Consider the following 26,706-nt stretch of genomic DNA (forward strand, 5'->3'; position numbering starts at 1 on the left):
GTCGGCAGCGGCGCTAGGCACCATATGCTACATCTGCAGTGGCATTGCCCTCAGCTTCGAGCGCTTTGCGCCTTTCTGGGAGCCGCTCCAGCGACCCAGCGCGCTTCTCGGCCTGCCCGCGCACCACGAGCAGCACCGGGCGGTCTGGCCACTGATGCACGCTGCTGGGTGGGTCACCCTCGACACACACCCGTTTCCCAACAAGCAGCACTCCAACACGGCGGAGGCGGCAGCGCAGGCGGCGTTCAGCGAGGCTCGGCGTGGCGCGAACCAGCGCCGCAGCGAACGCGCGACGGCAACGGCGTCAACCAGTACACGCAGACACGAAACACGCCATGCAGGAAGTCGTGAGACGGCCCAACACGCTGTCCACAGCAGATTGTTTGCACGTATGTAAGTTTATCATAGTGAGCTGTACACTCGCTTGTCCTTGTTACAACTTCTGAACTTGTGAACTTGTGAAACTCAACTCAATTTGCCTAGTTACCGCTGCAACAATGAATTTTGGAGGTATTCTTTCACAGCGAAAGCTTTCTCCGGGCGCTCGTGTGGTCGATGGTGCAGCGACGCCGGCGGTGCACTGGTTTGGCCAGTTCATGACCGCGTCGAAGCCCGAGCGCAGGAAATGTGACATGGTGAGCGAAACTGTAGTTTGTTATTTGACTGGCGAGCAATTGCTACTGGCAAGTAAGGGACCCACTTGCACCGCCAGCCACCAGCACCCGGTCCAGCCCCTGCCAGTCACCCGTCTCATCGTCCTTTCTGCGGCGCGCTCGTGCCGGTGTTCTCCATCTGCATTGGAATGGCCCCTGTTTTGCTGGCGGTGATTTGCTGCTCAGGGTGGCGTGAGGACCGCTGCCTCAGCCTCCCAGGCGTCCACCTCTGGGTCTGGCACCAGCTCTTGGCTGCCAGAACGGCCTCGGCGTGTGGTGGTGCAGCGCGGCTTTCAGCCCTCCTCCATCAACTGGGACCGTTGGGAGCTCATCATGTACGCCCGCATGGAGGCCGTGGAGAAGGAGGTGCGAGCAAGTGGGCCGGTGTGGTTGCTTACGGCGTGTGTGGGTGGGCGGCGTTCGCGCTGAGAGATGGCTTGGCGCCGCCTGTGGGGCACCCCCGCGCATACAGAGGGGGGCGTGGTGTAAGCCGATGCTCGATTAGAAAAATATTAGCGCGTGGGTGGTCTGCGATTTGCTGGCCTGGGCTGACGTGCTGTCATCTAAGTGCACTTCACCTTCCTGGCGTTGATTCGTCACCTCTCTCCTTCCGGCAGCGGTTGGCGGACGAGGGCGCGGAGTCGCAGGGCCAAGATGGTGACACCGGGGCCGCTAGCACCAGCACCTCTGCAACCTTCTCTTCCTCTTCCTCTTCCTCCTTTTCGAGCCGCCTGGCGACATCCGACCTGACGGCCGCGTACTTCAGGCGCTGGGACGATCCCGCCGCACACCAGCCCGCGCTTCAGGTGCGCGCAGGGACTTGGGGCAGCTTGGGCCATTGTCTATCGGCACAGTCACCCCTCACCTGTATTGCCTGTCATCCAAAGTACGCCGCTGACTCGCCCGCCAGTTGTACGTCGAACAAGTCTCGCACCCACTCATCTGCTCCCGGTTGTTCAGGACCGGTTGCTGATGTCGGCCTGGCGCGAGGCGCTAGTGCCTGGCTCGCTGGAGGGAAAGACGGTTCTGGACGTGGGCTGTGGCCTGGGGCTGCTGTCGCTCCTGGCGGCCAAGGTGCGCCTGGGCCGTGGGGGCCAGTAAAGAAGAGCGAGGCGGGAGGGGAAGCTGCTACAGGGCAGAGCAAGGATGCTTGTTTGTACTTGATGAGCGGCGGTTGAGGTCGCGTGCGGCAAGCTGACGCGTGGCGGTGCTGACGGTGTGTGCTCCTGATATTGCAGGCGGGCGCGGCGCGGGTGATCGCGGTGGATGGCTCGGCAGGGGCGTGTGACAGCGCCCGGCGCATCGTGCGTGCCAATGGTCTGGACGACCGCATCACGGTGGTACATGGTGAGGGGAGGGTGGGCCTAGAGGAGGTGAGGGGCAGGAGCGAACGCAGCGATGACGCAGCATCCAGACGAAGAGGACAAGGGTGGACCAGGATAGCACGACCGGGCGAACAAAAGTGAGTTGGGCAGGCATAGGCAAAGACCAGGGCTGTGGCTGAGCGGATGGCTGGACTAGGCAACAGCATCCTCCACCTGGCACTGTCTGCTGCGTCAGCAGCAGCCGCATGGCAATGTCCACTGTCTACCGTACTTACAAGCCAACACTTCCCAGTCACCATCCAACCGCCCCGACCGACCGGCTGCAGGTGCCATCGAGTCACTTGGCGAGCTGCCGGGCCTGGCGGCTGGTCAGCAGGTGGATGTGGTGCTCAGCGGCTGGATGGGCGCGGGGCTGCTGGCGGGCGGAATGATCAACGGTGTGGCGCACGCCGTCAAGTGAGATTTACAAGGGGGCAGGGAAGCGAGGGCATGGGGGCGGTAGATTATGGCGCGGTGGCAGGGGAAGGGCGAACCACAAATGCAGTTGCAACCGGCGAGGCTACATGCGGGGCGGGGGCCAAAATGGCAGCGCATAGTGGAAGATGTGACACCTGACTCTGCGGGCCAACCACCATAAACAGATTAACTGCTGCCCACCGCCTCTTCAGGACGTGGCTCAAGCCCGGCGGGATGGTGCTGCCGGACCGTGTGTCGCTGTGGGCGGCGGCGCTGGAGGACAGGGACGCGCTGCTGGTGAGTTGAGGGGAGGGGTGGCTGTAATTGCAGTGGTGCTCGTCCTCATGCCGAATGGGCTGGATGGTGTTTGACAGGGTGAATGTTGCTCATCGTGTTTTTGCCATGTGCCTGCCATGGCGGCGCTGGACGTCTCACGATCTGAGAGCTCGACCACTACGTGTTGCCGCTGCTGCCACCTGTCTGCCCCTGCACCCCCGCAGGAGGCCAAGGAGTCATGGAGCCGTGTGGCGGGCTTCGACCTGTCCGCGGCCCTGGCGCAGGTGGGCGTGCGTTCATTTGGTTTCCAGTATGCGCTTGCCAGCACCGCTTTCCAACCTCTGCTCGCTTCCCTCCTCGACACCTTCCTGCTCTCGCGCCCACCCATCCAATCACTCACCAACGCAACCAACCAACTACGTTTCGCCACACAGGCCATCAAGCACCCACGTCGCGACGTGCTCACTCGCAAGTCGCAGCTGCTGTCGGCGCCGCAGCGTCTGGCTGAATGGCGCACCGCCGACCTGGCACCTGACTCGGTGCTGGACGCAGCCACTGGAGCGTACGCCCGCTGCCCCATCCAGTGAGCGCGGCGCCGGGGCAGAGCATCGTTGGGGGCTATTGGTGACGCCTACTGAAGGCGCACAAAGCAAGTCGATGTTACGTGGTCGAGTTGCGCTGACGCCGGGGCCCCTACTCGCAAATCCGTGCACGCAGGCTGACGGCGGTGCGTGAGGAGCGGCTGTTTGGACTGGTGCTCTGGTGGGACGCCACGTGGGCACTGGGCGGCGCGCTGGAGGGTGAGGACCAGGGCAGGGCGGGCACTAGGGAGCGCAGAGTGGCAGACTCAGGGATAGCACGTGGCCGCGCGCGCATGGTGCTTGACCCGTGCCCGTGTAAAAGGACCCTGACTGACGCCGCACGCACGCCTCGCTGCCGTCGTTGCTTACCTCAGGCGAGGACAAGTCCCCAGTACGCTTCACCACCCACCCGCTGTCCTCCGCCTCGCACTACCAGCAGCTCATGCTGGACTTCCCCAAGTGAGTGCGCGAACACGGACCGGCTGCTAATGGGCGTGCACATGCCATGGCCACGTGCATCCTGGTAGTGGCATATTGCGCTTGACTCTTTCGTACCTGCAAGGCCTAATTGCTCCTTCCGTCCTTGCCTGGGTCCCAGGTCGGTCCGCCTGGCAGCTGACGACGTGGTGGGCGGCGAGTTGGTGCTGCGCCCCGGGTCCACCGACCCCCGGGACCTGGAGGTTAGCCTGGAGGTGGCGGCGGCGGGCACCGGCATTGTCGGTAGCTACCGCATTTCGCACCTGCCCACCGCGTAATGGGTGGACAGGACGAGTTGCAGGGATAGGAGCAGACGTAAAGTGATGCTTTAGATCCCGGGCAGGCGCTGCGTGTTGGTATAGAATGGCGCAGTCAAGGTTTCTGAAGGTGCAATTATCAGGGTTATATGTGCCAAAGGAACGAGCAAGGCATGGGGACAGGGCGGAAGGACGACTGCTGTGTTCAGGCGTGTTGGGGCGGACGGGCGCCGTGTGCACACGATGGGAGTGCTGACTGTGCGCGCCTTCGCGATCAATGTAAGTGCTATCGCGTTAAGAACCCTCCCCGCGATCGGGATAAAAATGCTGGCATTGGAAGTGGCTTGGAAGAGTGCAGACGGTTGACGGAGCCACGGCGGAGTGCGCACCGAAGGTGAACGGCAGCCAGTGGCTGCAGCTTGATGCCGCACTAGCTTAAAGCTGGCAATGTGACCTATTGAAATAGCGCCGCATCCTCATTCGTGAGGTCCGTTTTGCAGCCATCCCAGGATGGATGCCCCAAAACGAGTTTTGGCGCGCACATACTTGCAACGCCTGGCTAGTATGATGTATGGTTGTTTACAAAGTACTGCAGGACAGAAGGGCCGAACTCTTGCGAGCCATTCGGGGCTGTTCTCCTGATGCAGCTTGCAAGCCTCGCCCCAAATGCATCTCGGCCGCATTGCATATGTGTGCCCACAACTCATGCTTATTGTTATGTTATACATTTGACGCTAACTTGCACGTCCAGAGCAATAGGACGCACCGCACGACCTTAGGAGGTGCAAGCTCTCATATGAGAAATCCCTCACCTGCCTGAGCCTCTATCCTGCAAGGATGGCAACCTATGAACCGCCACGCTCACCAGGAAGCCGCCGCGTCCGGCGACACGCAATGGGTGTCAGGTAAGAAAGGCGTCACTGCCTTTTAGGAGGTTGTGAGGCGCATTTTAAATTCTTAACCATGCTTAAATTATCTGTAATATATGTGCTCACAGCAACGCGAGTTCAATTGACGAGTGCGAAGCATCCTCCAGCGCAAGGTGCGCGCGCACCCGAGCCATAGTCGGCTAGAGACTTGTTGAGAATTTGGGGCTAGAACAGGGTTTGAGGGCTGGGGTAGCGTGACGGCCCCAGGCTCGAAGGCAGTAAGCGGCGGCCTTCCACCTGTTGACTGTCCTGACAAAGCGCCACCACCGACCGCCCATTCTTTCGTTTCCTTTTGGCAGGAGCACCGTCACGCTGATCCAATCGGGGAGGCTTGTAAGATTGCAGCCACATGAAAGGTACGGTGTGGAAATGCAACCAGGGGCTGGGGCGCTAGGGTTTTACTGCATCACCCACATCACCCACGCTCGCCGCCAGTCCGCCCAGTCGGCTGCCATCCTTCCTTTACCCCGCTTCACCCAATACACCACCTTTCGTGCAGGCCCACGGACTCCGTTGCACGGGAGACCCGTACGGAGGACCGTCCCATTGTGGACAAGGTGCACGACAAGCTGTTCAAGGCGCATCGTGAGCGCTTCGTGCATAAGGTGCTGCGCAGCTACGCGCAGGACGACAGCGGTCTGCTCACACCCGACCAGGTGAGCCTGCTGGAGGCTGCGGGATGGGTGGGACGTGGCAACACGGGTCGGCTGGGCGTGCGCGCACGAGATGGCTGCCACGCGTTCGGGGTCGATGAGTACACAAGGCGCCGGCCAGCTTACCTGTCCGCTTCTTGCCTCCCTACATGCCATGCAGCTGCGCTCGGCGCTGGACCGGCTGCACACGGGGCTGGATGCGGCGGAAAAGGATCGCATTGTGGCGCGTGTGGCGCCGGCGCAGCATGGCAAGGTGTGGAAGCGGCTGCACATAAGAGGAGGGGCTGCAGTGTCGCAGGCGACCAAACCAGAGGGGTATCAGGAAGGTGTCCACCAGTGCGTCCGACACACGCGCGGGCAATGCATATCACATGTAACCCTTATCCCACAGGTGCACTATATGGACTTCATCCGCTCTTTGGAGAGCCCACAGCCGCTGGGCGGCCCAGGCCTGGGCGTCGGGTTCCCGGGTGTCACCCCGCAGCGGGCGGCGGCTGCCGGCACCGCGCCCACTTTCTGGAACTGGCAGCGCCACAAGAAGCAGGTGTGCAGGCAGAAGGGTTGCAGTAATGACACCGCGTGGATGATGTCGTTTTGGTACCAGCCGTAGGGCCATACGAGGCCCAAAACACCAGGGTTGAAGCCAATACCCTGGATACGCTTGGGCAGTAAGCGCGCCTGACCTGGATGCTGTTTGCCTTGCATCCTTGTTGCGCAGCATGTGCCGGGGCTTCTAGAAGAGGTGCGGGAGGGCACGTTCGAGCAGGCGCAGAGCGACGCGCTGCTGACCAGCCTCATGTCCACCAAGCTCAACCAGTACCGCGACAAGCTGCGGCTCATCTTCAGGCAGATGGACGGCAACCGCAACAGCCTCATCGACCGGGAGGAGTTCATACGCGGGGTGAGGCCAGGCGAAACGAGTGAATAGGATCGGGGTGATTCCGAGGCAGTGAGAGGGCTTCGAGAGGGGAGCAAGGGTAGGGGCGCGGAGGGGCTCACGCTGCTTGAGGCCATCATAGCTTATACACTTGTGCTTACGCCTACTTGCTTACACCATCGCAGATTGCCAAGCTGCGCATCAATGTGAGCAAGGCGCAGGTGGAGCGGCTGTTCGACCTGTGCGATGTGGACAAGAGCGGCGAGCTTGACTATGAGGAGTTTGTGAACCGCTTTGAGGAGAACGGGCTGGCCAGCGCTGCTCGGAATCAGGTAGGAGCAGCTGCGGGTGGGCAAGGTGGGGGTGGGGGCTACTGAGCGGCTGGGGCTCCTGAGCGGCTGCACAAGCTCACGCGCAGCACACGCAGTTCATGTGTTAGGAAAGCACAACGCAGTTCATATGTATGTGCCCTGCTGACGCGCCTCCCTGCCTGTCTCGGAACCCTCCCATGTCCTATCTCCCACAGACGCGCGCGCAGCCACAGCAGCCCGACGGCGCGCCCGCCACCGTGCCCCTGGCTCAGTCGCTGGGCCTCACACAGGATGAGGTGGCGGGCGCGCTGTCGCACCCCATGGTGCACGAGTTGGCCCGCAGCCTGTACGGCAAGGCCAGCGGCGCCACATCCGTGTTCGTACGCAACGACCTCACGCGCTGCGGCCAGCTGCCCGTGCGCGACATGACGCGGTGCTGCCAGGCGCTGGTGCCGGGCATCTCGGAGCGCCAGGTGGCAGCGGTTATGGCGGTTGTGGATCCGAACAGCGCAGGAGGCGTGGACTACCGCGCGTTCGTACAGAAGTTGACAGAGACTGGCGTGGCCAACCCACGCATGCTGCACAGCGCGCCGGCACGGGGCGAGGGCTTCACTGCCACGGGCGCGCTCACGCGCTTTGGCGAGGGCGGCTCACTCACCGCGCCGGACGCGCTGCCGTCGGCCGGCAGTCGCTCGCTGAGCGCGGTGGGCACCTGCCGCAGCCCTGGCGGCAGCGGCACGACAGTGCTGCCCATCAGTGCGGGGCTGGGTGTAGTGCTGCAGCCCGGAGGCACGCTGCCGCCTGGCGCCGTGACCACCCGGCCGGCTGCGGACCGCACCTCGCTTGACGACCTGCACGACGTGTGCGTGGCGCCCTTCCTGGAGTCCCTGAGCCGCGCCGGCAACAACGACCTGCCGGCACAGCACGACAACAACAACAACAATGGAGGTGCAGGAGGTCCAGCCACCTCACTGCCGTCGGTCACGCGCAGCATCGACATGGGCACCCTTAGCCGCTCCGCCTCCCTGCCCAACGCGCACGGCGGCTCACCAACACGATTTGGAGGCGCCGGGGGTGGCGGCGGCTTTGGTGGCACCGCGGCGGGGCTGTCGGCAACGGGCTCCAAGGCGCCCACGCACGCCACGGGCCGCTTCTCCCGTTTCTGGGACAGGCGCTACGCCGACACCAGCCACATCACCAGCGTGGACCCCTGCAGCGCCTCCTATGCGCCCAGCGAGGGCACCTACGTGCGCAAGGGCTGGGGCAGCGGCGACGCCAGCTCCGACTTCCTGACTTACCAGGGCGCGGACCGGGACCAGCGCGCGCGGCAGCGGCAGGCTGTGGCTGTGCGCACCACTGCGCGGTCCGAGGTGGAGGCCAAGCTGTCCGGCCTGGACGACGCCAGCGGGCTGGACGACGGGCGGCTGCAAGTGGCTCGTGCTACCAAGCAGCGGTGAGTGCTTTGGGTGTGGGGAAGAGGCGTTTGCGTCGGCCGTGCCCAAGGACAGCACGGAGAAGAACAATAGGAGACCGACAGGGGGGAGTTGAATGAATTCTCATGGGGTTATGGGAACCGATGCAGCACGTGGAGACGATGCCGGTGCGTGCTGAATGTCCTCCCTGCCTGGCTGCCCTGGCAATGCCGTTGCAGGTACGAGGAGCGTGCTGAGATGTACGACCGCACACGGCAGCAGCATGAGGGCGGATCCTGCATCTTTGGCCGTCTGCCGCCCTTCCACGAACACCAGCTGGAGGCGGCCAACACCCCCGCGCGTGTCTTCTGGTAGACGCGGCGCTCTGGTGATGGGCGGGCAGATGGTGTTGGGGGATACGGCGTCGGCTTGATTGTGGTATTGCGGTGGCTGCTGTGCGTGGTAAAGTGGTATATATGGACAGCATCCGATCTCTGTATGCGAGACCGCGGGTGATGCCACGGATGGGAGGCGAGCCAGGATTGGGTCGGTGGGTCGCGCCCATATTGGACTCACGCGACCCACATACATAGTATCATGAAGGGCATAGCTAACACCCGCTAAAGGGATAGGCACCAGGCCGCCCAGCTGGAGGGCCGGTTCGGCAGCGGCAAGGAGACGGCCGCCCAGCTGGAGGGCCGGTCCGGCAGCGGCAAGGAGACGGCCGCCCAGCTGGAGGCCGGCGCCGGGCCGGCCGCAAGCGCCTGAAGAAGACCAACCCGGTCTACTACTCGGGACGCGCCATGCAATGGGGGTGCCGGAAGTGGATCATCACGAGGAGGTGGTCGCGCAGCCCAGAGGGTCGGTCGTGGTGCGGTGCAAGCACTGCCAGACGACCACCTCAGTCAGCATTAAGAAGTGGGGCCTGAAGAAGGTGAAGGAGGTGATTGACCTGTGTGACAGTGAGTAGCGTGCCGGTATCATACTTGTGCTAGTACAAGAGCTACTTGGCCTGCATGAGACCGACGCTGCCAGTGGCACGTGGGGATGAGGTGATTACAGATCCCTGCGAAGGGACGCTGTCGGAAGGCACAGCATTAATATGGCGGCTATCGAACTGGTCAACTGGCATACCACGGAAATAGGGGAGGAATGCGGCGTGGAGCTTACGCGTGCAAAAGGGCACACGCAGGATGAAGGCCGGCTCGGGCCTTTTACGGAAATCGTGGCCTTTTGCGTACGATGTGCTTAGTACTGCGGACAGGCGCCATCCTGCAAAAGCGGATGCCACATGGGCACAGGACTGCAATTCATGAAGTACGGACTGAGTCGCAATAACCGCTGGGCCGTAAACAGTAGATGCAAAGGGCCTGGATATCTCTGTAATTGTATACATGTGACATCACGCGAAGGGTATCTATATATAGTAATGTCCCCAGAAACATAGTTCCCCCAGCCCAGGCACCGGTGATAATCATGGAACACGTCGCCCTGCGCCGGAGACTGCCCCCCCCCCCATATAACCAGTACCGCGCTACCGTGACCCAGAGCTGCTGCATAGTGCTGATAATGAATCTGAGCGCCCGAGGCGGGAGCGAACTGAGCTGGTGGCGAGCGGGAATGCTGTTGCGCGTGTCTCTGGCATTGCGCCTTAAATGGAAAGCCAAGGCTCAACCCACCACAGCCCGACAACGCAGAGCGCCGTGGCCCAATAGCCAGTGGCACTATATAGACGACCCCAGAACGCATGTATGACGTATGGTATGATAACCCGGCCGCGTCACCACGTCAACGTGAGACGTTGTCCGGGGGCAGCGCGGGAGGGCGCGGGGGGGGGGGGCATGGGGAGAGGAGGCTGCCCAGCGTCAGTGCGTCACCCCTTGGCCAGACAGTTCAGACTCCGTCAAAGGCAACCAATCACGAAGGTGAGCGTCGAGTAATTAGTAATTAGTTATCGCGCAGTATGCGTGCGTGCGGAACCGCCCGCATGAATCAATGCACGCATAGCTCAAGGTGGCTCGGGCGGACGTTGTCCATAATATGATAGTTCGTGCCTCTGAATCTGTGGAATCGACTGTAGTTTAGTTGCATACGTTCTGCGTTAGCCGGGGCAACGACCACATTTCCAGCCAAACTTCTCTGAGCCGCTGCTGAACTGAGCTCCAACTGAGGTCGGCGACTAACCAAGCTTAGGGCCGCCGCCGTGGACTTCGCGGCGGGCCAAAAATGTCGCTGCTCGGCACCTTGCCGGCTCCCCAGCAAAAGCACGCAGCCCCGATCGCTCCGGTGCCTGCTTCTGCGGCAATAGTTTCAGCTTCATTCAAGGAGCCTCCGCCTTATTTGCGGCGCAAGGGCTGGGTGCCCCGGCGAGCTGAGGACTTCGGAGATGGCGGAGCCTTTCCCGAAATTCATGTGGCACAGTATCCACTTGACATGGGCAAGGGCAGCACTGGCGGCAAGCAGCAGCTAGCAATCAGCGTTAACGAGAAGGGCGAGATCAATTACGATGCGGTGGTCAAGCAGGGGCAGAACAAGGACCGCGTAGTGCACTCAGACCATGGCGCACTTGTGCCGAAGGTGGACCGGCTCAGCAAAGAGGTGAGCCGCTGGTCTGCGCAACGCGGGGGAAGGTCGGGGTGTGCGGAGGCGTGAGCGGCGCTGGTGTGGGTGGTCGCAACGAGGACACCCGGAGCCGCCGCGGGTAGTACGTCGGGAAGGAGAAGAGCATACAGGGAGACTTCATTTGTTGATACGGGGGCCGGGCGATAAGAGCGCAGCCAGATAGGCGCCAGGAGCGGGTGGGTTACGGCGCGGGGTATGCAGCCAGCACACAGCTCGGCACATCTCAACTGCTGCGTGCGCCGTGCCCACACTGCTGCACCGCACCTATCCCAGGCGCTCGCACGGCCCGATGAGGAGGATGTGGAGAAGACGGTTGCGGAGACGGCGGCTGCGCTGGAGCGGGTGGTGCAGGGCAAGCTGTCCAGCGTCAACCCTACCAAGCTGCCGGGCGGCCCGGGCGGCTCCACACTCATCAAGTACACGCCGGCGCAGCAAGGCGCGCAGGTGAGGCATAGGCGCGGTATGCGGTCGTTTGCGTACTACTGTAATGGAAAATGGCTTGAGAGTCGGGGCCGTTCTGGTAGTCGTGTCATACCGGCAAGGTGTACCGGCGCCGGCCTCCGCAACTCTGTCGGACCGCTCTCCCACTGCGACCCCCCCCCCCCTCCCACACACACACACAACACTCCTTGCACCTGCCGTCACACGCCAGTCCTGCTCCTTTCTCCTGTACGCAGTACGCCAGCGGCGCGGGCCAGCGCATCATCAAGATGCAGGACCTGCCGGTGGACCCGCTGGAGCCGCCCAAGTTCCGGCACGTCAAGGTGCCGCGCGGCCCCGGCTCGCCGCCCGTGCCCGTGCTACACTCGCCGCCGCGGCCGCTGACAGTGAAGGACCAGCAGGACTGGAAGATCCCGCCCTCCATCTCCAACTGGAAGAACCCCAAGGTGGGGCTTTGGGCGTGGCTGTCGGGCGTATGTGCGGGTGCAGAGATGGCTTGGCCTCTCTAATCAATATGGGCGGGGTTGCCGTTTGCTCCTTTCTGTACATAAACCGGACTGTGCATTCCCTGAACCCGCACCCATTCCCACCGCATCGCCCACCGCTTCCGCGACGCACAGGGTTACACCATCCCGCTGGACAAGCGCCTGGCTGCGGATGGGCGCGGGCTGCAGCAGACGCAGATCAACGACAAGTTCGCAGCGCTCAGTGAGGCGCTGTTCACGGCGGAGGCCAAGGCGCGAGAGGCCATCACCATGCGCGCCAGCATCCAGAAGGAGCTCGCGCTTAAGGTCAGCAGGGGTAGGGCGGCGAGCTAGGGGTCTAAAGGGAATGGCGGTTGGTGTGAAGGGCCGAGTCTGGGGTGGGACTGTTTGTGGTTGTACGGCATTGGGGGAGCAGTGGCAAGAGGGAACGGATAGCGGGAACGAAGCGGTTTTACAAGATGCGGTTTGCTTGGCATGCCTGTGGCCCAGCTGTGTTGCCTTCCTCAACTATTCCTGCCCCGAATACCCACTGGCCACCCGACTGACCGACCTTTCCCACCGCGCTCATTGCTGTTGCCCACAGGAAAAGAACAAGCGCGAGACGGAGCTGCGGAACCTGGCCATGCAGGCGCGCATGGAGCGGCAAGGAGCGCCGGGCGCGGGGGCGGGAGCCGGCGGCTTGCCGCCTCCTCCGCCCTTGGCGGGGAGAGGTGAGCGCATAGCGCTGCACGGGCGCCTGCAAGGAACCAAAATGTTGGGGAGCCATCACAGACTGCTATCCTTGCTCTGAACATACGCATAACTTAAGAATGCGTATAGGATGCATCTTGGATACGAAATGCAAGGTTGCTGAGTTGCACGGTTGGGCCGCGCTGTCTGCCCGCAGCGGAGGGCTCGCTACCCGGGCCTCCGCCCGGGCCGCCGCCGCGCGGCGCCGGCGGCCGCGCCACCGCCGCAGATGCCTTTGACGACCACGAGGAGGACTACGACCGCCGCCGGGAGCCGGAGCCAGAGCGGGAGCGGGAGCGGGAGCGGGACCGCGGCGGCGACCGGGAGCGCGGCGAGCGGGACCGGGACTACGACCGGGATTATGACCGCGGCGAGCGAGGCGGATACGTGAGTGGGGCGTTGGGAGGGTGGTAAGGTAGTGCGGGGGTGGGCGGGGCCTTTTAAAGGCCTTGGACGGTCTGCTCAGGCTGGGGCACACAGCATTTAGTTTGGCGTCCTAAAGCACCTGGCTGCGTCCACATCGCTGCTACGGTTTCGCACGGGCGCCATATGAAACTGCGGATAGCGGCAATCCGTGGTCTGTCCACCTCATGGCAATCGCATCCGCCACTGCTCGCTATAGACCATCATCCCTAGCTGCAAATACAACCGCATGCGTCCTAAAGCACCTCGCTACGTTCATCATTGTGGCTACGGTTTCGCACGGGCGCCAAAGTAGTTACGTGTTGGGTGGCTTACTGGTAGCCCTCCTGCTGATGTGGGCGCCGCAGCCGCTTGTCGCTACAGCATGCATCGCCTCCTTTCCAGATCAGCAACACACAGCTCGCGTCCAAAAGCACCTCGCCACATTCTTTTGTTGTGGCTACGGTTTCGCACGGGCGCCAGAGTATTTGCGTGTTGGGTGGCTTACTGGTAGCCCCCTACTTGTGGGAGTTGCTCACTTGCTCTGCGCTACATCGCACAAACGTTTCTATGCTTCGACTTTACATAAAAGATGCGTCCTTAAGCACCTTGCCGCGTCTCAAATCGTGGCTACGGTTTCGCACGGGCGCAATAGCAGCATGCGTGAGGCGGCCGCACTTGCTGCCTGCATGCGTTTGGCAGCAGCTCTGTGCCGTCGTGCGCGACAGCAAGGTACCCAGGAACGCGAAGGAAATGTTGTGCGCACCTCAAGGATTAGCCGTGTCGCATGTTGCAGCCAAGGCATCACACAGTGGTTTGCGCAAGCGGTTCGTCTGTCTGATGATATCGCTCCCCGCAGCACACTTACGCTTGGCACCTATGCACGCCGTCAGTAGTCAGTTGCAGCCGGAAACCACGACCTGCACACCCACGTGGATCAACAGTTGGCGCCCTAAAGCACCTAGCTGCGCCCCAGTCGCGGCCCGGGTTTCACACTGGCGCCAGATGAGACCTCGCACGGGCACGGGACTGCAGCGCCGAAGACAGGCCGCCTGCAAATGGATACCCTTGCAACATCTTCCACGGCCATACCACGTCACCACCGCACCCCGGCCCACGCACCCTCTATTCGGTACAACCTTGTCCCTGACAGTATACTTATCCCCGGACCACACAACCATGTCCCCTACAGGACCGGGAGCGGGAGAGGGACGCCGACCGCGGCGGCCGGGGCGGCGGTGAGGACGAGCGGTACCAGGAGTCGGTGGCGGAGCGGGAGGAGCGGCGGCGGCGTGACGAGATCCGCGAGGAGCGGCGGAGGGAGCGCGAGCGGGAGCGGCGGCTCGAGGTGGGGAGCGGGCTGGGGTGTTGCGGCGTGGGTGTAGGACTGGGCGGACCGGATGGGGAAAATGCACAGGTGTTACCTTCAAGTCTTGCTCCAATGGCGTGTGTCGGCCCCTCATCTGTGTCAGTTGTTGTTGCTTTCATGCTGTTGCGCTGCGCTGCACCAACGCCCTCGCTGCACTTCCCGCCCACTCTCTGTACCGTGCGCACGCACACACAGGCCGCCAACCAGGGCGGCGCCAAGAAGAGCAAGATCACTCGCGACCGGGAGCGCGACATCAGCGAGAAGGTTGCGCTGGGCATGGCCAACGTGGGCGGCGGCGGCGAGGTGCAGTACGACCAGCGCCTGTTCAACCAGGTGAGGGTGGAAGGAGGAAGACTGGACAGGGTCGCGATGGGATGGGAAGGGTTGCCGTAGCTTTTGTGTGGGAAAGGGGGCCCTGGGGACGGCCCAGGGGTTGATTGAGGGAGGCACCAGGGCGACGGCTCGTGTGCGGTGCTCGAGCGCCCCTCCTCCCAACATTCAACTACCGTATCCTCACTCGAAGCTTGCCCCGCCCCCCTTCCGCTCTCCCCTCGCTCCCCGCACCCTGCCTGTTTCCAGGACGCCGGTATGCAGTCGGGCTTTGGCGCCGACGACTCCTACAACGCCTACGACAAGCCGCTGTTCGCGGACCGCGGCAGCCACCTGTTCAAGGCCAGCCGCGCCACCGCAGACGACGACGAGGACGCCGGCGGCGCGGCGGCGGGCGGGGACGCGGGGCCGCGCACCGAGCGCTTCAAGCCCGACAAGGGCTTCCAGGTGAGCGGGCGGTGTGGCTGGGGTGTCTTGTCCTGTGGCATGGCGTGTTGGTGTTGTTGCAGAGGCGGGTGCTGCTTGTTTGGGTGGGTTTGTTGATGATGGTAAGCTCGCGCCCCGCGCTTGCCCGCTGCGCCGCCTGTGTCTGCGTGTACGCGCCACACAGGGCGCGGAGGGGGCGCCCGGGGCTGGTGGCGGCCGCGGTGGTGGCGGGCGGCTGGAGTTCGAGCGGCAGCAGGCGGAGGAGGCGGACCCTTTTGGCCTCGACCAGTTCCTCAGCGAGGTCAAGGGCGGCGGCCGCGACCGCGGCGGCAAGGGCAATGCCCTGGACGCCATCGGCAAGCGCGGCGGCATGAGTGCGGCGGGCGGCGGCGCCTCACTGGACGACCTGGCGGGCGCGGGCGCGGGCATGGGCCGCCGCATGCAGTTCACCAGCGGCAAGGGGTAGTGGTGCGAGCCGTGATGGCTGCAGCGCGGTGCAGAGGGCGCGGGTGGAGGGCGCAGGTCTGGGGTGGAGGTTAGGAGGTGGAAGAGAGGAAGTTGGGGAGGGGCTGTGCGGGTGCGTTGGACGAGGGGTTGGAGTCAGAGGGGTGCGGCGTGTGAGGAGTGGAGCTGGTTCCAGGCGGACGCGGCGAGGTCAAGGTAGGTGCCTTCACGGGCAGGTAGGTAGGCAGGCGCTGGGAACGGAGGCGCCTGGCGTACTCGTGTGCTGGCGCTATTGCTGTGGGAACATGTGCTGAGGCAGGAGAGGGCTTCTCTCTCTGCCGGACCTACACAGCGCTGTTGTGCGCATGCCCGGTGCCTTGTAGGCGGCGCGCATGTTGTAACATATAGACCATCTGATCATGTGTGTCAAGCCGGGGGTTGTTCCTTGTTGACGGCTGCTCAGCAAACGCACGCAGCCTCGATCGCTCCGACGCCGCAATGGTTTCAGCGCCGGTGCAGTATCCGCTTGATATGGGCAAGGGCGGCACTGGCGGCGAGCAGCAGCTAGCAAGCAGCGTTAACGAGAAGGGCGAGATCAATCACGATGCGGTGGTCAAGCAAGGACCGCGTAGTGCACTCGGACCGTGGCGCATTTGTGCCGAAGGTGGACCGGCTTAGCAAAGAGGTGAGCCGCTGGTCTGCGCGACGCTGGGGAGGTCGGGGTGTGCGGAGGCGTGAGCGGCGCATGGGTTGGTACGGGGCGCCTATCAAAAGGAGCACAGCAAGGTAGCGTGCAGGGCGGGATACGCTGGCAGCAGCGCGTTACATGTGTCGACTCCGCTGCGTGCGCTGTGAGCTCACCGCTGCACCGCACCTGCCCCACTACCGTGCAGATGCTGGCACAGCCCGACGAGGAGGACGTGGAGACGGTCCCTGCCCGCGTTCCGCCAGGCTTGGCAGGTCTGCATCGTGCACAGGCTGCATGGCTGCGCTTCCGGCACTCCGCTGTTATTACCCCGCCGGTGAGCGGGCTGACTGGCTGGCACTTGCTATGGAGGCACACCGCTGTCCCCGAGGAGGGCTACCAAACTGGGGCAAGCGGGGGCGGTGCGGGCCTAAAACGGTCGGGTATGTATACTACCCGTATAAACCTGCATCATCCACAGCGGTCCTGGTCAGCAAGGGAACACTGCAGCCGGCACCCCGTGGGCGACGCGGAGACCGCAGCGGCGCGAAGGGGCTAAGGGCACGGACTAAGGGGCTAGGGGCTAAGCCAGCTGCGAGGCAAGGGGCGGGCTTGCAGCGCATTACGTCAGACAACTGCCCCCGCACCCGCGCCAAAAACCATTCCCCCTGTCGATTTCTAAAGGATTCCCTGCCTCAGCACTAAGCTCACCGGCTACCTTTGTTGTGCGCAGCTTTGCTGCAAGCTCGTTCCACGTTGCGAACCAAACATTACGTGGCAGTCGCCGGACGCTCTGCGCGCGGGCTCGACTAGCTCTACCCTGCCTGTGTGCCGCATCACAACACTATACTGTAGCTCAATTGACAGCCACACGGCAGCCTTCGTGACTCGCCGCCGCCCCAGAGTCTGACCCACGGGGCGCCTAGCCTCCAGCGCTTTCCTGCTTGCGCCGTAGCAAGGCTGACAGCTTTAGGCTCGCAGCAGCGTGCAGTGGGCGTTTGGAAGCGTCGCGTGGCCTTGGCCTGGTTGACTGGTGCGAAGCAAGCCGGTCGCGTAACGCGGCGCCGAACTCCGTCCGTCGCTGTGCTGCACTGCCCTTGAAGCCGGGCCAGTCCATGCAGGCTGCTGCTGGCGGCGCGCGCTAAGCCGCGCGCACGCCGCACGCAGCCATGGCGTTGAGCACGAGCGAGTGAGGGACTTCAACAGCAGTTCGAGAGGCACAGCACGCAGCGGTCACATAACATCGTCCATTTTGGCCGCTAAGACGCAGCACGTGACAGGACTGATTATACCAGCACGACCCAGAAGGGAGCAAACCGCTCAACGACTTCAACAGCAACCGCGTACGACCGGGGCGTTTGACACTCGACGCAGCCATGGACTTGGCAAATGCGCCCTCGCTCGGCTTCTTCCTCGCCGCCGCCGCGTCAGGCGGCAGCGGTGGCGGGCTTAACGGCATAGGCAGTGGCGACGGCGGCGGGGGTGGTGGCGGCAGCAGCAACGGCGGGGGCTTCGCTGACCGGCTGGACACGAGCCGGCTTGCCTCGCTGGACACACTGGCAGCTGCGGCTCTTGCGGTGGAGGTGGAGGACGAGTTCGGGCTGGGGCTGGCGCTGGGGCTGGGGCCGCCCGCAGGCGAGGCCGGCGGCACTGGAGGCGGCGGGTTGGCGCGGCCGCGGTCGGGGCTGCTGCTAAGGGCCAGGTCCGTGCCGCTCCCACACCAGCAGCACCAGCACTTGCAGTACGTGCATGCGCCGTCGCAATGTCATGCAGCTGCTGCTGACTGCGGCGGGGAAGCCTCTGCACAGGCCCAACCCCAGCCCCAGTTGGACCAGCAACAGCGCGTGCGGCAGCTCAGCCGGGCAGCAGCCACGCCTTTCGCGCTGGGGGCCCCGCCTCCGGCCAGCCCGCCGGCGGCGCTGGACAGCGCAGGGGGCGGTGGGAGTGGCGGTGCAGGTGCAGGTGCAGGGCTGGGCGGTGGAGACATCGGTGTGCCGGCTGCCCACACGCTCAGCCCGCCGGCCTCGCCTTTGCATCCAGCCCCTGCCGGCCCGGTCGTCGCGCCCATGCGGCTGCAGCCCGCCACGCCGCCGGCGGCCGGCCGCGGGACGGCCCCTGCAGCTACGCCCTTCGCCACCGCCGCGGCTGCCGCCACTGGCTCAGCTTCCATGCCGGCAGCGGGCACTCCCGGCGACCTGGGCGATTCACAGGAGCAGGGGCAGCAGGTTGAAAAGGCGGCCTTGCCTGGCTCAGGCAATGACGCGACCACCAGTGCAGTCAGTGGCGGCACCTGTGACGGTGGCACCTGTGATGGAGGGATGCCTGCGCCGCAGACGCCCTCTGCCGCAGCCAAGCGCGACAGCAAAGGTGGCGGCGGCGATGGCAGCCTGAGCGGCGGAGGCGGGAGCAACGGGAGTCGGCAGCTGCCGCACGCATCGCAGCCGCGTATAAGCGCTCCTTCAGCCGCGGGCGGTGGTAAAAACACCACTGCTGCACCTGCATCTGCACCTGCATCTGCAGATGCAAGTGCATCCCTCCTGGCCGGCGCGAATACAGCCTCCACGCCGGCGCAGCTACCACCTCTGCCGCCGCTGCCACAGCCCTCCCGGTCGAGTGCCAAGGCGCCAGTCGTCCGGCCGGGCCGTCCCGCCGGCTCGCCGCCGCCCAACACCGCCCGCGGGCCCCTACGTCAGCAGCACCTGCCAGACCTGTCCAGCCTCCGTCCCGGTGGCCCCTCTACCTCCAGTCGCGCCAGCGGCTCAGCAGGGGCGGCCGGCACCTCCACCGCCACCAAGGCGAAGAAAGGGGGACAGGCGCCGGCCCGGAGCAAAACGCCGCCCCGTGGCCGCAGCGACGGCGCCGCCGCCGGCGCCCAAAGTGAAGGTACTGGCGGCGGCGGGGAGGCAGACAGCAGGCAGCAGAAGGGGGCCGCTGACGGCGGGCCGCGGTGCCGTCTGCCCAAGCGCGCAGCGGCCGTGGCTGCCGCGCGTCGCCTGGCAGACCGCAGCAGCGGCGGCGGCAGCCAAGCAGCGGAGCAGGAGGTGGTTGGTGGTGAGGTCGAGGAAGTGGGTGGGGAGGGCGTGGAGGAGGGGCAGGAGGAGGCTGAGCCAGTTGGCTCGGAGGAGGAGGACGAGGAGGTCAACAGCTCGGAGAGCCATGACGGGCCCGGGGCGGAGGCAGAGCCGGGTGCTGCTAACGGCACACTCACAGCCATCACGGCGCACATGTCACCGTCGCCGTTTCGCCCTGCAGCACCCACAACAGCACGCGCACCCTTAGCAGCCCCAGCAGCCCCAGCAGCCCCAGCTACAACTACAGCCGCTGACGTGGTAGCTGGCGATGCAGCCGCGCTCATCTGCTGGGCGTCGCCGGAACCGCCGCCTCCACTGCATCAACAGCAGCAGCCGCTGCTGCTGCCAGGCCCCGCCAGTAGCCACGCCGGTGATACTGCCGGGGCGCCCGGTACAGTGCCCTCGCAGCTAACTAGATGCACGCCTGGCCTGAGCCACGCCCACATCAGCAGCGCCAGCCCTGAAGCTGCACCGCTGCCGCTACAGCCGCATCTGCCGTACCCGCAGCCTCAGCCTCCAGCTCTGGGACCACCGCTACAGCTACAGCCACCACCATCACCGCACGCGCCACCACACCAGCTGCAATCGCCTCCAAAGCCCGAGCAGCTGCTGTCGCAGCCGCCGCGGCCGCCGCAGCCCGTCGGCGGCGCCGACCTCAGCCCCTACCTGGATGTCCCCTCCGACATCCGCTGCCCCGAGGAGCTCGACCTACTACCGCCCCTGCCGCCGCTGCCCCGACTCAAGCTACAGCCGCCTGGCAGCAAGCTGCAGCCATCTGGGTCGCAGCCGGAGCAGCAGCAGAGGCCTGGCGACGCCTTGCCTCTCGGCAGCGCCACCAGCAGCGGCGCAGTCAAGAGCAGCGGCGTCGCCAAGCCCCCCTCTCCTACCTTAGCAGGCACCAAGCGGCAGGCACCGGCGCCTGCTGTGCCGCTTGCATCTGGCGCCCCCGCAGGCGGCTCGAGGACTGCAGCAGCCGCTGCAGCAGGTGGCGATGAGCAGGAGCCGCAGCCGCCGCCAGCTAAGAAGAGTAAGAAGAAAAAGAAGAAGGGCGGCGGAGCAGGAGCAGCATCAGGGGGAGGAGCGGCAGGGGCCGAAGGGGGAGCTGGCGGCAGCCCCCCGCGCAGTCTGCCACCCGTCAGCAGCCTTCTGGGACTCCCGACGCCCGCTTCGGCGGCAGCGGCGGCCGCGGTAGCGGCGGCGGCGGCCGCTGCGGAGGTGGCGGCGGCGGCGTGTGCGGGCACGCCGCGCCCCATCAAGACCAACGACAAGACTGTGTGAGTAGTAGGATGCATGAAGTCTGGACGTACTTCAAAGAGTTTCAGCTAGTGGTCCGTCTGGGCCCGTGTTTCTTGCAGTTCTGTTTCATGTACGGTACGTTGGATGGCTGGTGGTTACATGAGCTCGCGAGTGGTACATACGGTCAGGCTGGGCTGGTGCATTGGCCGGGCTGGGCCCGAGCGCCGCACTGATTGGGCCACTGACCCAACGTGTGCGTATGCGTTGCTGCCCTGAGTGACCCTGCGTCATGCACCGCTCCGTTTTGCCCCAATCCCAAACTGCCCCTCCCCCCTCTGACACACACCCGCCGCACCCCCAGGCTGCGGCGCGAGCGCAACCGGTTGGCCGCCAAGAAGTGTCGGGCCAAGAAGATGGAGTTCATAGCGCAGATGCAGGTGGGCTTGAACGAATTTTTTGTCGCTGTGGGACAAATCCACAGGTCCATTCCGACCCCCCACCCCCTCCTCTTCCCCTCCCCTCCTAGGCCCAGCTGGACGACATGGCCCAGCGCAATGAGGAGCTGGCCACGCAGCTGGCCACACTGCAGCGACTGCACGTGCGGGAGCTGCACTGCAAGGAGGTGCTCAAGGTGTGTGTATTTGTGTGTATGTGTGTGTGTGTGTGTTCACAGGGGTGCCTGGGGGTTGAGACGGGAGGGCAGGGGAGGGGGGGGGCTTGGGCAGATGCGGTGGTGGATGGGGGAAGAGCGGGGGTGGAGATGGGTCCCGGCCGGGCTCCTGGGGCGGGCGGTGGTCGCGGTAGCTCTGGAGGAGTGCGATGGGAAGGAATGCGGCAGGACGCGAGGTGGCAAGCTGCTGGACCCAGGGGCTTTGGGCAAAGGGGTTCCCTGGTCACCAGGGTGGTGCGTGGCAGGCAGCCCGCATGGCACCACCATCGCCGTTCTGATGCCCGACCTGTAGATTATTCGTAATAGTTTCTTACCCCAGCGGTCCTCCTGTGCCGCACACGTGGTGTTGCACAGATGGTGCTCCAGGGCTGCTGGGACCTGCCGGGCGGCGCCGCCAGCCGCCTGCCCTACTCGGCCGATGCAGTGCTAGCGTCACTGGAGGTGAGGGGAGCGAGGAGCAAGGGGAGTGCTGGTCGTTGGTGGTTACCAGGATAGGCGGCGGCGAGTGGAATGAGAGTCAGGGGCTGTGCATGCACGCCAATGCATGCACATGGGTAACACCACCTGGTCATCGACCCTCAATGCTGCCCTGGTCCTGACGCCCGCAAGGCTCACGCTGTCCATTTCCATTAGCATATTGCCCACTCCCGCGCCACACGTGCACCTCCCGTCACACCACCCGCCCCATGCCGGAGCACAAACGCATCATCCTCACCCCCACCACGCCCTAACATACCCCACCAGGCGGGCACCATGGACGTCGGGCCACTGCTGGACGCCCTGTCGGGAGCCGCCGAGCCGCCGCCCCTGCGCCAGCCGGAGCAGCTGCAAGGGCAGGGACAGCACCAGCAGCACCAGCAGACACCGCGTCACCTGCAGCAGCCACAACAGGCACAGCAGCCACAAAAGGCACAGCAGCTACAGTATCCGCAGCAGCAGCAGCAGGCGCTGATGGCGCCGCCAGGAGCGCCGCCGGCCTCGCCACATGCCCCCAGCCTGGATCCCGGCGCCAGCCCGCAGCAGCAGGGCCTCCTGCTGCCTGCGCCGCTGCACTTGCCACACGGCGCACCAGTGCTGCTGCCGCCCAGCGCCGCCAGTGCTGGTGGTGCTGCAAGTGCTGAAGTCGCGGCGGCGGCGAAAGCCGCAGTGGCGGCGGGTGTCCACCTCCCTCAGGCGGGATCCGTCACGGACGCCACGGCCTCAGCAGGCGGCGCCGCCGCGACCACGCCCGCGTTTCTGCCGGTGGCGGGCGGAAGCGGCGCCTTTGACACCCTGCAGCGGCAGCAGCAGCCGCCGCAGCGGCAGCAACAGCCGCAAGCGGCGGCCGTTGAGGAGGAGGACGAGGACGAGGATGCTGCGGACGATCGGGCGGCGGCCGAGGCGGAGGAGCGGCGACTTCCAGAGCCGCAGCCACCAGCGCACATGGTTGGCAGTGGTGGCGGCGGTGGCGGCGGTGGCAACACCTTTACTGCGTTGCTGAGGGGCGGCTCACTGGGCTTTGCGGCAAGCCTGCAGGCCGCATCGAGAGCCGGCTTTGGTGGCAGTGCGACTGGTTACGGCGCAGCAGGCAATGGCGCGAGTGGCTCTGCAGCAGCCGGAAGTGGTGGTGGAGGTGGCAGCCTGACGGCAAGTGGCCGGCTCGGCTCTCTCGACTGGTTGCTGCTGGCAGCTGCGTCCATGGTGGGTATGGTGTGGGGTTGTGTGAGGGGGGGTGCGGAAGGAGGCAGAATTGGATGGAGGCCGCCGGGAGCAGGGGGTTGCTGGTCGGTAGGACTTACATACACATGCGCAGCTGCGCGACGTCGATGAGATACGCGCAATGGTAGGGCCACAGACATGCCCCCCTGCTATTACTGCGAGATCTGATTGGACCCCTTGCGTTGTGCCGTTATGCCGCTGACGCCGAACAATTCCATCGCCCTCGTCACAGGATGCCGGAACTGCTAACGCCATCGGCGCGGCCGTTGGCGGCGACCCTGCTGGCAGTACCGGCGGCGGCGCAGGTGAGAATGCTGGAAACGACAACTCTGCTGGAGGCCAGCTGCCGCCGCCGCGGCCCCTAGACATCCCCCAGCTCCACGGCGGCAGCGGCGGCGATGGCGGGGTTGGGTCCGCCGCTGTAGCTGCTGCTCCTGACGATGGCAATGCCACTGGGTATTATGTCGGTGATGGCGGCGGCGGCGGCGGTGGGCCCCTTAGCGCCTTCGCCAACCTCCCGTACCAGCCACCGCACCAGCAGCAACAGCAGCAACCGCAGGCGGCTCCTCATGCGGCTGCGCTGCCGCAGCAGTCCGCCTACTGGGGCCAGCAGCCCTACGGCCCTCTGATGCCTTACCCCACGGAGGCCGCACCGGGCAGCAGTGCCGCAGGTGCTCCGGCGGCACTCGGGACTGGGCTACTGCCACAGGGGCATCAGGAGCACGGGCAGGGACAGGGGCACCAGAGCCCTCTGCAGCTGCAGGTCCCCCGCCACCCGCCGGGCCATCCGGGGCTGCATTGCCTGACGCAGCAGCCGCAGCCGCAACTGCCAGGACACGGCAGCAGTGCTGGCAGCGAGCAGCAGCAACAGATTACAATTGGAAGCAGTGAGGAGCTGGAGGCAGACGGCGGCGAGGGCGGGGGTCCTGACCAGCAGGCTGTAGTGGCGGCCGCGACGGCGGCAGCGCCCGCGGCGGCTGCAGCTGCACTGGCCCTGTATTATGTCGGTGGAGGAGGCGGAGGAGGCGTGGCGGGAGGTGGTGGTGGTGGTGCTGGTGTCGCCCTCCAGCAGGAGTACTCGGTGGGCGGCCCGGGCTCTGCTTATTACGCCCAAGCACAGCAGCCACTACTACTGCTGCAGGCGCAGGCACACCAGCAGCAACAACTGCAGGTGCCACCGCCGCTGTTTGCTGCTGGGGTTGGCGTCCCAACAGCGGCAACGGTGGCAGCAGCGGACGGCAACACCGGCTGGCAGTGGGACGGCACCCCCATCACTGCGCCTTCCGCTGCCGGTGCGACAGGGAGCATGCTGCCGCCTGGCTTGCAGTATCAACCCCAGTCGCCTACGCAGCAGTACCAAGCTGTGCGGTCACCCATCCCCCAGCAGCTGCCGTATTATCAGTCGCCGCAAGCTTCCCAGCTCCAGCCACAACCCATGCAGTCGCCGCCGCACCAGCAGCAGCAGCCGCAGCGGCAGCCGCAGCCGCACCGGCAGCCGCAGCCGCAGCGGCAGGCGATGCGCACGCCGTTCAGTGACTTCTGGGGTATGGGCGCGGCGCTAGCAGCTGTAGGGCCTTCTGCCGCCGGCCGCCAGCAGCAGGAGGACCCGCCCAGCTCCGCCGGCGCTGCCGCCATGCCGCAGCACCAAGATTTCCAGGTCAGAGTGGGTCCCAGCTCGGAATGGGGCCGCAGCATTGCTGAGGTCGGCGCATTGCGGACCATGCATCAGCAGCAGCTGCAGCACCAACTACACCAACAGCACCCTTACCAGTGGCAGCAGGCGGCACCCGGTGCTGAGCTACAGCCGGAGGTGGGCTCCGGTTCAGGATCAGGCCTTGCTACTACAGCTTCGGCAGCGGTGGAGGCGGGTGAGGGCTGTGGCGTAGCAAGTACGGGTGGAATCGGCTTTCGCTCTGCTACAGCCGCCGTGGCGGAGGCAATGGCAGCGCCCTCCCTGCTGCACGATGCCACGTCAGTGGTTTCCACCCTCGGAGCGACAGCCGCGCCGCAGGCGCAAGTGCACTTGCCGTCCCCGCCAGCCAAGCAGGCCCGGCAGCGGGAGGCGCAACAGCCGGCTGGACAGCTGTCCGACACGCCCAAGAGGCGCAGGAGGTAGAAGGCGGGGCGTAGAAGAGTGGCCACGGCACGCCGGTGCTTGCGTGGCTCTGGAGCGACTTTACAGAGACTAGCATGCATGCACAGCGGCAGCAGCTGCGCTAAGAGGATGAGCGTCATGCAGGTTATAACCGCGCATGGGGCAGCGCGTACATGGGGCTCGAGTATGCGGCGGTGCGTGGCGCTGACGTGGTTGCCGCTGTAGCACTGCACCCCACATGCACGCACGTGGCGACGACATTTTGACCAGTCCTTTTATTAGCTTACAGCTTTTGTTCGCTGTTGATGATGACGCGACCGAGTTTATACCGGGGCTTATCCTGCCCTAACTAGCTAACTGCGTGTCTAGGCATGGCAGCGGCGCGTTTGAAGTCAGCACAAAGGCTTGCCCCGGCATACATGGGTCTGCATGTCATGTCGTCCCGGTGCAGCAGGAGAAGAAAACCACATTCACGAGCACGGGCACGAAATCCATCGTGCATCGCCACAGCAGCTGTCTTCATCTTTTTGCGTTTGCATCGAGGCCTATGACTTGTGGTTGCGGCGTAAATGTCTACTGTGTAGGCATGGAACCCACACGATGGGAACGGCGCGAACGAGTGCGTGGCGGAACGTCAGACCCGGATGATGGCATTGCGCATGAGCCGCCCAGGTGTGCGACCGCATGCGATGCCAAGCTAGGCCTGGTGGCCGATGGCCCATCACGACAAGACGAGAGCGTAAGAGAATAGGAGAGGAGTGTTCGATGGGCTTGCGGGACTGGGGGTTTGTTGGATGCGATGACCGGAGGGCAAGCTGGTGCACGGTTCTCAGCACGGATGCGCGGCGTGTGCGTGGTAGGCTGCTGGGGGGCATGCGCCATACCATAGTGCATGCGCCCATACATGTGCGCGACCCCAGCGGTGCCTGCTGAGAGTGCCTAGTTGGTTGCAGTCTATCGAGTGTGTGCAGAGTGAAAGCGAGCGGCGCACGCGTTGCACTAGTTGTAGCCCAATCAAGGCGAGGCACACAACGCGGGAGGGTGGGAAGGCGGGCAGCTCATCACACGGTGGCGGATGGATGGCAGGCGCGTAGGTATGGGCATGGCAGCGGCCGGAGCGTGTGGGCATTGCATATGGCGGGGCTGAGGTGTTTGTCTCTTTCCTGCCACGGTGCGGTGGCACGGCCGCCGCAGCCGCCCAAAGTAGTTCTCTTGCCTCCTGACCGCCGTACGTGATGTGCGTGGGGAATCTGCAGACGCCAGCTAGGCAGCTACTATAGTATAGTGTGCTCAACTTGGATGAAGCACGGGATCGTTGTTGACCTTCGTTGATTATGCAAGGACCTGTAATGCGCAACGCATGCCCGACTCGACACTGCATGTTGCAAGAGCCCAGGAAGGCGGCGCGTATGGTGAGGTGCGTGGTGGGCCGGATGGAGAGGAGCGCGCGGTGGTGGTGGCGATGGGCGGTGAGGCGGAAAGGGGAGGGCCACACGAGGCCGCCGGTCGTGGAAGGCTGCCGGCATCAGGTGGCAAAAGGAAGAGGGGCGTGTGCGTGCGGGCTGGCGAGGTGTCGGATGAGGATTGAGGAGGCGTCATCGTTGCTACTCGTCCAAGGCGTAGACCAAACGCATTGTTGCTTCGTGTGGGAACGTGGGACAGCGAGAGAGCCTCGGATGCTCCCCTTCTCTGAGAGTGCCCCTCGCCGGTGGCAGCGGCAGCGGCGGCGACACCAATTCTCTGTCTCACCTTCGTGCCGCATCGCCTTCAAATGACACGGAACGGATAACGCCTGG

At 64.7% G+C, this 26,706-nt stretch overlaps 5 protein-coding genes across 5 annotated transcripts; all 5 read left to right on the forward strand.

The window, feature by feature from the left end:
- Window positions 1-403: 403 nt before the first annotated feature.
- Window positions 404-4,321, forward strand: CHLRE_01g051000v5 (uncharacterized protein). The gene is made up of 12 exons (XM_001689717.2): window positions 404-635; window positions 840-1,019; window positions 1,271-1,459; window positions 1,614-1,727; window positions 1,892-2,000; window positions 2,305-2,434; window positions 2,647-2,731; window positions 2,935-2,994; window positions 3,145-3,293; window positions 3,428-3,510; window positions 3,666-3,750; window positions 3,890-4,321. Exons 1-12 carry the CDS (start codon window positions 498-500, stop codon window positions 4,044-4,046), a joined length of 1,479 nt encoding a protein of 492 aa, XP_001689769.1. The 5' UTR covers window positions 404-497; the 3' UTR covers window positions 4,047-4,321.
- A 429-nt stretch (window positions 4,322-4,750) lies between these two features.
- Window positions 4,751-9,605, forward strand: CHLRE_01g051050v5 (uncharacterized protein). Its single transcript, XM_001689718.2, has 10 exons — window positions 4,751-4,930; window positions 5,023-5,067; window positions 5,254-5,310; window positions 5,454-5,610; window positions 5,768-5,860; window positions 5,999-6,151; window positions 6,326-6,508; window positions 6,670-6,816; window positions 7,011-8,248; window positions 8,447-9,605. The coding sequence occupies exons 1-10, from the start codon at window positions 4,863-4,865 to the stop codon at window positions 8,580-8,582; spliced, it is 2,277 nt and encodes a 758-aa protein (XP_001689770.1). The 5' UTR covers window positions 4,751-4,862; the 3' UTR covers window positions 8,583-9,605.
- Window positions 9,606-10,150: 545 nt separating this feature from the next.
- CHLRE_01g051100v5 (uncharacterized protein) lies at window positions 10,151-15,868 on the forward strand. Its single transcript, XM_043058966.1, has 10 exons — window positions 10,151-10,805; window positions 11,103-11,273; window positions 11,507-11,716; window positions 11,891-12,061; window positions 12,339-12,465; window positions 12,642-12,871; window positions 14,079-14,234; window positions 14,451-14,588; window positions 14,835-15,032; window positions 15,196-15,868. The coding sequence occupies exons 1-10, from the start codon at window positions 10,434-10,436 to the stop codon at window positions 15,475-15,477; spliced, it is 2,055 nt and encodes a 684-aa protein (XP_042928880.1). The 5' UTR covers window positions 10,151-10,433; the 3' UTR covers window positions 15,478-15,868.
- A 72-nt stretch (window positions 15,869-15,940) lies between these two features.
- CHLRE_01g051137v5 (uncharacterized protein) lies at window positions 15,941-16,732 on the forward strand. The gene is made up of 3 exons (XM_043058967.1): window positions 15,941-16,140; window positions 16,349-16,477; window positions 16,622-16,732. Exons 1-3 carry the CDS (start codon window positions 16,060-16,062, stop codon window positions 16,697-16,699), a joined length of 288 nt encoding a protein of 95 aa, XP_042928881.1. The 5' UTR covers window positions 15,941-16,059; the 3' UTR covers window positions 16,700-16,732.
- Window positions 16,733-16,810: 78 nt separating this feature from the next.
- Window positions 16,811-26,592, forward strand: CHLRE_01g051174v5 (uncharacterized protein). Its single transcript, XM_043058968.1, has 6 exons — window positions 16,811-20,485; window positions 20,809-20,884; window positions 20,974-21,078; window positions 21,472-21,558; window positions 21,862-22,797; window positions 23,048-26,592. The coding sequence occupies exons 1-6, from the start codon at window positions 17,517-17,519 to the stop codon at window positions 24,929-24,931; spliced, it is 6,057 nt and encodes a 2,018-aa protein (XP_042928882.1). The 5' UTR covers window positions 16,811-17,516; the 3' UTR covers window positions 24,932-26,592.
- Window positions 26,593-26,706: the final 114 nt, after the last annotated feature.

The sequence above is a fragment of the Chlamydomonas reinhardtii genome, chromosome 1, assembly GCF_000002595.2.
Source record: "Chlamydomonas reinhardtii strain CC-503 cw92 mt+ chromosome 1, whole genome shotgun sequence".
In the NCBI taxonomy this organism is placed as follows: domain Eukaryota; kingdom Viridiplantae; phylum Chlorophyta; class Chlorophyceae; order Chlamydomonadales; family Chlamydomonadaceae; genus Chlamydomonas; species Chlamydomonas reinhardtii.